Raw genomic sequence first — 11,824 nt, forward strand, 5'->3', positions numbered from 1 at the left:
TTGGAAAGTAGCAGCACTGTATGAGCTGTGGAATCTCTATACCCTGTTGATCCCCTTGAGGAACAAACGAAAGAATGAGATAATATACCCAATGAGATATCCAGACTAAACAATAGCTGGAACGATCTGGCTTTTGCTAAGACGTGACCCTGCAACCATGCAAACATTATTCCAAGGAAGCAGCCTACACGACTCCAAGAATTGCAACCATAAACTAGAGGGATAACAACAATTACATTAAAATCAAGGCTAAGAAATTACAGGCGTGAAATATTCATGCAGCAAACCAATCAGGGGACACTTTCTTACAGACTGATCCAATAATAATATATACAAGCAGATAGATAATCCAGGCCATAGAGTTAAAGCTCTTCTGTCATTTTCTTTGCTTAAAACACCAAACAGGAAGCACGTCAGAAGAACTGATGCCCTTCCAGCTCGAAGTTACACAAAGGCTGGTTCTTCATTTGGAGATCAGACAGGGTTGTTGTTCACTGTTGAGATCAGACCCAATAGTGTCAGGAAGTGGAAATGCAGTTCGCTAATGAGTTCCACTGGTTGTGCCGTGGCCACTACTAATCGATCCCCAGGTAGCTTCAGTTCCCATTTGCACAGCGATGCTGTCCATCGACTCTGAGGTCCCACTTCTGTGACCCCAGCTTGATCGTCTCGAGTGCATACCGGCCCTGCCTTCCATAAGGTCAGATGGAAGAGCTTCTCTGCTCAGGTCCGGGGATGCATGGGCTATTCTGCCCTCTTTTTCATCCAACATGCCCCCCATACCAACTTCTAAATCTCTAATATCTGCCCCTGACCGAGGTTCGTCCCATGATACTGGCTTCCTGCCCAATTCAAGATCGCCAACAGGTTTGCCCATGTTTGGGCTCATGAAACCTCTAGTTGGTGCACGTGATTGCTGCAAACTTTGCTCTACTGGGACCCTTGCTCGGAAATTGTTCTTAGAAGCAGGGACAGCAGTGCAGAAGGTCTCCAGGAAGTTGTTCACAACACCTCTATTATGTGGGTTAGCCCGTCGGTCATACCGATACCTAAAGTTCTCATAGGTAGTCTGCAAAGGTAAAAAGATTGGGTGATTAGCAATTTATGGAAAAATGCTTCGAACACCAATTACTTCCAAGTGTTAACAGAGGAAAGGGAAGCAACCTGGTTGGTGCTTATCAGGTAGAAATGGAAGACAGAAAGACCACCGACAAACCACACACAAATGAAGCAGTAGATGATCAGAACCATGGAGGCTGGTGTCTTCAACATTGCCTTCCAAATCGATGAATCTTCTGCGTCTCTGATCTTGATTATGTACACCCAGCAGAAGCCAAATACGTAGAGGCAGAGTAATGTAGTTGAGAATACAAACATATAGAAGAAACGATAATTACGCTGCACCAGAGAATCAGGTAGTTAGCATTGAATAATAATTAATCGTAGCAATTGAAATAATCCACCATGCAGATTCAGATAACAAATGACATACTGAGCTGTGAGGCATCAAGATACTTACCAGTCCTATGCATTGACCAACCCAAGGACAGTGATGATCAAAACGCTCCACACAGTTGTTACAGATAGAGCAGTGAGAGCATCGAGGTGGTCGATACAGCATGCAGGTGTCGCAGTACTTGACCTTTACAACGACTCCATTTACATAAACATCCTTCGTTCGTGGCAAGCGTAGTTGTTGTGGAGTCTGACCATTTCCAGTGTCATTGTGCAAATCACAGGGTTCAGGTTCAGGAGGATGGGTGTTACGAGGCACTATACCAGGATCTCTACCAGAGGTAAGAAGCAGCAGGGTCAAATCCTGGAAAACACAAGAAAAGAGGTTCAGACAAGTGTGAACTCTACAAAAGTGCATATTCATACGAACTGAGGTTAAAACAAAATTTATCAGCTTTATCCTTTAATTCAATCATCATGTTCCTCTTCTTGATCTTTAGAGTAGCAGTGGCAAACATTTTCTCTTTCTTTTCTTACATATACTGAGCTTATATTAAAAGGATCCAAGCGTTTCACAGGTATGCCCAGAAAAGGAACCATGACTAATGCGGAAACATATTCGGAGTGCGGTTAATCAACGGAAACATTAACAGAATGTATGGTTTGGGCTCATCTAATCCAGCATCAGTAAACTAATCCTGTAAAGAGTACTGAAAAACCTTGATCGCTGAACAAAAAATTGATTAGATCGAAAAAGTTGCAGCTCATCTATATCCATTGTTTCAAAATTAATTGAAGAGGATTTAGTTGTATAGTAAGAAAAAAAAATCTTCCGTACGTTTTTTACTCGGATAATCAGATCATGCCTTCCAATAAATCAATGATTGGGATCAGCTTCCATTCCAGCAACTGACATTTAAAAAACCTAATTGTACAGTTAACATGGCACAAGGGAAATTGTGAGGCTCCCTTGGTCACCATTTCCGAGAAACAGGGAGCCCATATCCATCTGAAGATGGTTTTTAGGTTATCAATAGCTACTTGAGGTACAATTGCCAGAAAATATGGAACACGGAGCTGGGGTGGAGATGAAGGACAGGAGGAGGTAATCTGAAAAATACTCATTATCGAATATGTAACATGTAACAGTATAACCTTGCATTTTTAGACACTCTTATCTTTGTATTCATTGACGGTCACCTCTGACAGACTTGTGCAAAATTTTATCTAAAAGAGAATGGACTAACAATTTTTCACCAACCAAAATAAGGCCTGAAAGTTGGGATCCCGCGTATATAATAATTTGTTTTCCATCCATTTAATAATTAGTTATGTGTAAAAAATCCTTGATTGACATGTAAGGGAGCATGCTGTAAATGTGAATATGAACGGCGCAACTCCAGACTAGCTGGTTAAAATTGCTCTAAAATGAACACAGCTAAACAGAAACAAAGTAATAACAAACACTTACATATACTGTGAAGACAACCACTACAACCACAACTGAAATCCCCCAGTTATTAGGAAAGTCATTGATTAGATGTCTGGCCACAAATATACAGAAGACCAACACTGGTGCAAGAATGAGGAATATAGTGAGAAACAGTGATCTCACATCTGGTCCAAATATGAACCTCCCTTGCAAAAGAAACTCCTGAAAGAACATTCAAAGCTGTCATCAACAAACACCAATTGATGAAAGTGAAAGTGACAATTGCAAATGAAGAAGCGATTAAACTCAAATTAGAATGTTATCTATGAAATATGGTATGGTTTGCACAACACATTAAGGTTAGCCACTGCTAATGGACAATAAAGACAGGGGAAAACTATAAGCTCCAGAGAGCAAACAAAATTCCAAAAGTTCTAAAAAAAAGTATACCGGTACATGCACATGTACACCTCTTCCTGCGCATGCACTATCCTTAACATGTGTCCTGTTACCTCAAGACTCAATAAAGGATTACTGAGGACTCTTAACTTGGCAACCTCTCTATGCAAGGCAATTTGCAAACTCTAAAAGCGCTGCCTCCCAAACACACACACCCTCCTTGATAATTTTATTCTTTCCTGAAAAAAGTATTAACCTCCTAGAAATAAGTTTAAACCCCTGATTCTTTACAAGTCCATGACAATTATACAAATATAAAAAAAACATGGCTAATGCATGGCCACCAAAAAGAAATTATTCTCAAGCACCATAGCCTACATACAGAGAAGCCCATATGGCTCATTTATACTCCTTCCATTCCTAGATATAAGGTGTATCATTTTTTGGCACGGATATTAAAGAATGCAAGTTGAGGAAAAATTACACTGGGTTTGGGCGGGATTACACCTGGAAAATTGACATGAGAAAATAGAGTTTGCAAAAGATAAGTAAACACAATAAAATCCCTATAAAAAATTGTCCAGACAAGTTGTGCAATGCAATAGACCTTGTATTATGGACTTTTTCTCAAAAAACTATACACCTTATATCTAGGAACGGAGGGAGTAATATTTATTAGCGCCGTGGAGCATCAACCAATAAAGGGTACTGGAATAGAACAATAGGAAAGAGGTAGATGTATGAGGATTTGTCCATGTTCAAATGCCTACGTCAACTTAGTTCAATAGATGGAATACAGATATACATTAATTTATTGGCAGTACACGTGTCCGAGCAAAACAGGGGCTGCACATAACACGTGCAGGGAGGGCACCACACACGTGCATTTTCTGTACAGATAAGGTGGATTTTTAACACTAGCAAGATTCCATGTGAAGCGCATTAAAAGGCAGTTAAACATATCTCCAGCTGGAGAATACTGCAATCCAACGTAAGCTAGTATTTATCCTGCAAAGCATTATCAATGCACTGCAAATATAAACCTCTCATGCCAAATGTTCTTAAAGCCCTGATTCTATACAAGCTCACGAAATTACACACACAAAAAAAAGGCTAATGTGTGGTTGGCAACAGTTTTATGTATCAACCATGCCGGATGTAATGCATTCCACCTGCCCAGGAGCTTGCAATTCGTAGTGACGTAGCCTACATACAGAGAATCTCATAATGCTCACTGACAACATGTATTAGCTCCATGGAGCAGCAACGAATGAAGGATTACTTAAACAGATCACCGATCAAAGCTGGTTAACTACCCCAATCAGCTAGTCGAGATACGTACAAAGCATCGGTATAATAGGCAAGAGGTAGATACAGGAGAAAATGACAACTGAACAATGACTTTGTCCAAAAGACGGATCATAGACGTACATTAATTTATTGGCATCACACGTGTCCGAGCAAAACAGGGGCTGCACATAGCACGTGCAGGGGGGAGCACCACACACGTGCATTTTATGTGCAGCAGATAAGGTGAATTGTTACCACTAGCAAGAAACAAGTTATTTCATGTGAAGCACATTAAAAGGCAGTTAAACGCATGTATCTCCAGCTGAAGAGTATTGCAACCCCACTTAAACTAGTATTTACCCCGCCAAGCATTATGAATGCACTGCAAATATAAAGCTCTCATGCCAAATGTTGTCAGACTAATGTACAGTCGTAAGAAAGCACACAGATCTCGTAGATGACAGTGACATATCATGATCCATACAATCATACCAGAGCAAAGCCAGGTTCACGAAAAGTTGAACGTTTCCAACAAAAGTATTTAACATGATGCAAACTAGTATCTCCCATGCAAGTTGTTTAAAACACTCCAACTATACTAACTCTTTACACTTGATGTAGTCAGTGCTCATTTCCAAAGATTCCGGCCAACATTCCATATGTGTAGCGCAACAGACACGACACGCTAACATGTACTCCACTACTTATCCAATCACCCGGAGCAACATTTCCCGACTGAAAAGTAGTAGTAGAGCATCATAAAGTTGGGTTTAACGCAACCCAGTTTCGTCGCCATCCAGGTATGCTACCCCGAGGATTCGAAACCTAGCGAAGGGCAGGGTGGCAAAGAGGTGAACCGAGGGGACACTAACGAAGCATCTAATTCCCCGGCCCGCCCAGTGGAACGGAACGGAATCGACACCGGAAAAGGCTAAATCCACACGCAAACCCCCTAGCTAGCCAGCCAATCATGTCGCGCGCGCGCGCGCGGGGACGGCCAGATCCAGATCTGCTGTTACGCGAGCACACGGCACGGAATCGAGGGGAGGCGGAGAGATGGGCTTACGTTGCTTCCCCGCCAGACTTGGTAAACCCTAGGCTGGTCCGCGGCGGAGGCGGCGCCGCGGGACGACTGCGGCGCGTACATCCTCGCGCAACCGAAGGCTGAAACCACGCCTCCTCCCGCTGCTGCGGCTCCGGCGGGCGGGCGGGCGAGAAACGGTCGGCCGCGTCACTCCGCCCAGCAGCACAGTTCAGGACGGCGCGCGCAGCGAACGCCGAGATCCCGCCGCACGGAGCGCGGCCGCGCCGCCAGAGAGCGAGCACCTCCCGCGCAGCCCGCGGAGGCGAAGAGGCGGCGGCGGCGAGGGGCGAAATGGGGGAGCGAGCGGAGGGTGGGTGCGGGAGGGAACGAATAGTCTTGGTTGGAGAGCAGCCGGGCTCGCGATGCGAGAGGGAGATGGGTTGGGTACGGTGGGCTTGGGGGACAAGCCGGCGTGCGCGTAGCAGCAGCTGCCTGCCTACCGCGGCCACCGGTGGGGCCGGGGTGTCAGCGAGGTGGCGGGACCGTTGGGAAACCGGTGGGGGTTGAAGGCGGGGGGAATTATTTGACCTTTTCTTTCCGTCGTGGTACGCTGCTGCTGACTGATGTGGTGTGGCGGCGAGTGGGTGAGCGGCTGATGATGGTGGTGACTGATGAGGGATCTCTCTGCGTTTGATGCCGTCCTTTGACCGGCTTGTGCTGCTGATCTCAGATAATTTTCACCGTTTTGTTTTTGGTGGTACAAGGAAATGTGAAATGGGAATTTTAATTGTGGGTACCAAATATTCATGTCGGACTTCCCTATATAACGAGGCATGTCGTATTATTGGATTACTCATTTTCCATCATGATTTTCCAGGAGATGCCAACTTCTGCAACGATCTTATAGAATTGATGTACAAAACATGCAAGTCTTGCTAGCAAATACCTTGTAAATGTTAGGCCCAACTTTTGATAGCTTCTCCAATAAACTGTTTTAAAAAAAAAAGGCTTTCAAACTAATTTCCTCCTTACCAGTTGGAAGCATAATGTGGGAATAGTACATTGACTAATTATTTTCTATCTCAAATAGTTTTATTGTATATTTCTCTCGTGGGTACAGAACTTTTTGACCAATGGTCCAAATGTGATTGGAAGTTAATTGTGTGCATTTTTCTCACTACGCTGAATATGCAAAAAAATTCAACAAAGGGGATATGTTAATACCGCGGAGATACCAATTACAACTAGCCTCCGCAACAACGTAGTGCTCTAAAGGCAATACATATGCACACAACAACAAAAAAAAAGAATTACATAAAAGAAACATTCCGCTATAGTGATCTATTCGTTTTAGCAACGGGCCAAACACCACCTAGACAACACTAGAAACCCATCATCTTCAAAAAGCGACGCCTCCAAGAACTAAACAGTGTGCAAATGCAGTCATCGCCTAGATCCATATATCATAGGGTTTCACCGATGAGAACGTATGCGCCTCGTAAAACAATCTCTTCAACAAGATCATTGCCAGACACAAAAAATTAAGGTCAGACCTTGAATTTTCACCCTGAAATTTAGACCCTGAATTTCTCTTGTTTTGTCGCCCTAACTTGTCGATGGCACTGCTCCAAGTCACGAATCACCAAGCCAAAAACCCTATCACCACCAGGACTTGAACCACCATTACTAGTCCACGTATCTAAGCTTTCACGCCATTCTCCATGCAAACCATTTATCTATTCATGGTCCAAGTTACTATTAACCAAGCTCAAAGTAAATCAATGGCAGAGATGTGCCATGTAAAGAACTGAAATACGGAAAACCACAAACTGGAACTTTGCACGATATATTGTACTTACTGTTCACTAGTGGAGAAGAGGCCTTTGGTCCCAAGCAAATGTCCCAGTGCTGAACCAAACCGGGACCAATAGGGGCATTGGTCCCGGTTCGTTTTTGCCCAGGGCGACTCCACTAGCTGGCGCCTGTCCTGTAGTGGCCTTTGGACCCGGTTTGTATTACAAACCGGGACTAAAGGGTCCACGGCAGGGCGCGGCAGGCCGTGTCAGGCGTGGGAAACCTTTAGTCCCGGTTTGTAATACAAACCGGGTCCAAAGGCCCCGCCTCTGGCTATATAACCTTGCCCCTGCCCAGGGTCCTAACACTTGGCCATTTTTTCACTTTCTTCACAAGAGGGGTGTATTGCTCTCCTCTCTTCTTCACATGCACAAGAGGTGTTCGATGAAATGCTTAAGAGGATTTGCCACTTGAGTTTACACAAATCAAGCCACACTTAACTTGCTTTTTCTTCTTCATCGAGGTTAACAACTTTATCCTTTTCATCCGCAATTGATAAAATGCATGTGTATATATACATCGTGATGTTCCGTAATGGTTTTGATCAGCTTAATTATATCATGCAGATGAATCGGCAATGGATGTACATTGACCGACGGTTTGACGAGTTCACTTCGGGCCTGGATAATTTTATGGCCGTGGCGGAAGCAAACAAACATGGTGGCTTCATGTATTGTTGATGTCTACGTTCCCCCTCCTTTCCTGTAGACAGTGTTGGGCCTCCAAGAGCAGAGGTTTGTAGAACAGCAGCAAGTTTCCCTTAAGTGGATACCCAAGGTTTATCGAACTCAGGGAGGAAGAGGTCAAAGATATCCCTCTCATGCAACCCTGCAACCACAAAGCAAGAAGTCTCTTGTGTCCCCAACACACCTAATAGGTGCACTAGTTCGGCGAAGAGATAGTGAAATACAGGTGGTATGAATATATATGAGCAGTAGCAACGGTGCCGAGAAAATAGCTTGCTGGCGTGTAGTTGATGGTGGTAGTATTGCAACGAGTAGTAACGCAATGAAACGGTAAACAAGCGAGTAGTAACTCAGCAGTATTTAGGAACAAGGCCTAGGGATTATACTTTCACTAGTGGACACTCTCAACATTGATCACATAACAGAATAGATAAATGCATACTCTACACTCTTGTTGGATGATGAACGCATTGCGTAGGATTACACGAACCCTCAATGCCGGAGTTAACAAGCTCCACAATTTGTTCATATTTAAGTAACCTTATAGTGTAAGATAGATCAATATAACCAGATAGATCACATCAATACCATCATAATGATAATTAACTCCACAATCTACAAGAGATCATGATCATAGCCTACGACAAGAACCACACGGTGCACACACTAGTCACCTTTACACACGTGCGGGAGGAATAGAACTACTTTAATAACATCACTAGAGTAGCACATAGATGAATTGTGATACAAAACTCATATGAATCTCAATCATGTAAAGCGACTCATGAGATTATTGTATTGAGGTACATGGAAGAGAGATGAACCACATAGCTACCGGTACAGCCCCGAGCCTCGATGGAGAACTACTCCCTCCTCATGGGAGCAGCGGCGGTGATGAAGATGGCGGTGGAGATGGCGGCGGTGTCGATGGAGAAGCCTTCGGGGGCACTTCCCCGTTCCGGCGGCGTGCCGGAACAGAGACTCTGTCCCCGGATCTTGGCCTCGCGATGGCGGCGGCTCGCGGAAGGTTTACGTGGTTTTCGTCCAACGCATCGGGGTTTTCGATCCGGGGGCTTTATATAGGCGAAGAGGCGGCGCGAGGAGGGCTTACGGGGGGCCCACACCATAGGGCGGCGCGGCCCCCTCCGGCCGCGCCGGGGTGTGGTGTGGGGCCCCCGGGGCTCCCCTCCGGCGGCTCTCGGGTGTTCCGGATGGTTCCGGGAAAAATAGGAACACGGGCGTTGATTTCGTCCGATTCCGAGAACATTTCGTTACTAGGATTTCGAAACCAAAAACAGCGAGAAAACGAGAAGCGGCACTTCGGCATCTTGTTAATAGGTTAGTTCCGGAAAATGCACGAATATGACATAAAGTGTGCATAAAACATGTAGATAACATCAATAATGTGGCATGGAACATAAGAAATTATCGATACGTCGGAGACGTATCGGCATCCCCAAGCTTAGTTCACGCTCGTCCCGAGCGAGGTAAAACGATAACACGGATAATTTCCGGAGTGACATGCCATCATAAACTTGATCATACTATTTGTAAAGCATATGTAGTGAATGCAGCGATCAAAACAATGGTAATGACATGAGTAAACAACTGAATCATAAAGCAAAGACTTTTCATGAATAGCACTTCAAGACAAGCATCAATAAGTCTTGCATAAGAGTTAACTCATAAAGCAATAATTCAAAGTAAAGGCATTGAAGCAACACAAAAGAAGATTAAGTTTCAGCGGTTGCTTTCAACTTGTAACATGTATATCTCATGGATATTGTCAACATAGAGTAACATAATAAGTGCAATAAGCAAGTATGTAGGAATCAATGCACAGTTCACACAAGTGTTTGCTTCTTGAGGTGGAGAGAAATAGGTGAACTGACTCAACATTGAAAAGTAGAAGAATGGTCCTCCATAGAGGAAAAGCATCGATTGCTATATTTGTGCTAGAGCTTTGATTTTGAAAACATGAAACAATTTTGTCAACGGTAGTAATAAAGCATATGCATCATGTAAATTATATCTTATAAGTTGCAAGCCTCATGCATAGTGTACTAATAGTGCCCGCACCTTGTCCTAATTAGCTTGGACTACCGGATCATCACAATGCACATGTTTTAACCAAGTGTCACAAAGGGGTACCTCTATGCCGCTTCGTACAAAGGTCTAAGGAGAAAGCTCGCATTGGATTTCTCGCTATTGATTATTCTCAACTTAGACATCCATACCGGGACAACATAGACAACGGATAATGGACTCCTCTTTTATGCATAAGCATGTAACAACAATTAATAATTTTCTCATTTGAGATTGAGGATATATGTCCAAAACTGAAACTTCCACCATGGATCATGGCTTTAGTTAGCGGCCCAATGTTCTTCTCTAACAATATGCATGCTTAACCATAAGGTGGTAGATCGCTCTTACTTCGGACAAGACGAACATGCATAGCAACTCACATGAAATTCAACAAAGAGTAGTTGATGGCGTCCCCGGTGAACATGGTTATCGCACAACAAGCAACTTAATAAGAGATAAAGTGCATAAGTACATATTCAATACCACAATAGTTTTTAAGCTATTTGTCCCATGAGCTATATATTGCAAAGGTGAATGATGGAATTTTAAAGGTAGCACTCAAGCAATTTACTTTGGAATGGCAGAAAATACCATGTAGTAGGTAGGTATGGTGGACACAAATGGCATAGTGTTGTTTGGCTCGGGATTTGGATGCATGAGAAGTATTCCCTCTCGATACAAGGTTTAGGCTAGCAAGGTTGTTTGAAGCAAACACAAGCACGAACTAGTACAGCAAAACTCACATAAAAGACATATTACAAGCATTATAAAACTATACATCGTCTTCCTTGTTGTTCAAACATCTTACTAGAAAATATCTAGACCTTAGAGAGACCAAATATGCAAACCAAATTTTAGCATGCTCTATGTATTTCTTCATTAATGGGTGCAAAGTATATGATGCAAGAGCTTAAACATGAGCACAACAATTGCCAAGTATCACATTACCCAAGACATTAATAGCAATTACTACATGTATCATTTTCCAATTCCAACCATATAACAATTTAACGAAGAAGAAACTTCGCCATGAATATTAAAAGCTAAGAACACATGTGTTCATATGCAACAGCGGAGCATGTCTCTCTCCCACACAAGCATGATGTAATCCAATTTATTCAAACACAAACAAAAACAAAAACAAACAGACGCTCCAAGTAAAGTACATAAGATGTGACGGAATAAAAATATAGTTTCAGGGAGGAACCCGATAATGTTTTCGATGAAGAAGGGGATGCCTTGGGCATCCCCAAGCTTAGATGCTTGAGTCTTCTTGATATATGCAGGGGTGAACCACCGGGGCATCCCCAAGCTTAGAGCTTTCACTCTCCTTGATCATGTTGCATCATACTCCTCTCTTGATCCTTGAAAACTTCCTCCACACCAAACTCGAAACAACTCATTAGAGGGTTAGTGCACAATATAAATTGACATATTCAGAGGTGACACAATCATTCTTAACACTTCTGGACATTGCATAATGCTACTTGACATTAGTGGATCAAAGAAATTCATCCAACATAGCAAAAGAGGCAATGCGAAATAAAAGGCAGAATCTGTCAAAACAGAACAGTTCGTATTGATGAATTTTAAAAT

The 11,824-nt window shown here is 43.2% G+C and overlaps 1 protein-coding gene across 1 annotated transcript; it reads right to left on the reverse strand.

Annotated features, from left to right (window-relative positions):
- Window positions 1-215: 215 nt before the first annotated feature.
- LOC124652096 (probable protein S-acyltransferase 7) lies at window positions 216-5,726 on the reverse strand. Its single transcript, XM_047191122.1, has 5 exons — window positions 5,643-5,726; window positions 2,927-3,109; window positions 1,520-1,819; window positions 1,165-1,398; window positions 216-1,069 (listed from the first exon to the last, which is right to left on the reverse strand). The coding sequence occupies exons 1-5, from the start codon at window positions 5,721-5,723 to the stop codon at window positions 542-544; spliced, it is 1,326 nt and encodes a 441-aa protein (XP_047047078.1). The 5' UTR covers window positions 5,724-5,726; the 3' UTR covers window positions 216-541.
- Window positions 5,727-11,824: the final 6,098 nt, after the last annotated feature.

The sequence above is a fragment of the Lolium rigidum genome, chromosome 5 (genome assembly GCF_022539505.1).
Source record: "Lolium rigidum isolate FL_2022 chromosome 5, APGP_CSIRO_Lrig_0.1, whole genome shotgun sequence".
In the NCBI taxonomy this organism is placed as follows: Eukaryota; Viridiplantae; Streptophyta; class Magnoliopsida; order Poales; family Poaceae; genus Lolium; species Lolium rigidum.

Coding starts and splice junctions, on each gene's coding strand:
- LOC124652096 (XM_047191122.1), bottom strand. CDS start 5,723: ATGTACGCGCCGCAGTCGTCCCGCGGCGCCGCCTCCGCCGCGGACCAG. Junction 1,820..2,926: donor TGGTTGTCTTCACAGTATAT/GTAAGTGTTTGT, acceptor TGTGTTTTCCAG/GATTTGACCCTGCTGCTTCT. Junction 1,070..1,164: donor ACCTGATAAGCACCAACCAG/GTTGCTTCCCTT, acceptor TTACCTTTGCAG/ACTACCTATGAGAACTTTAG.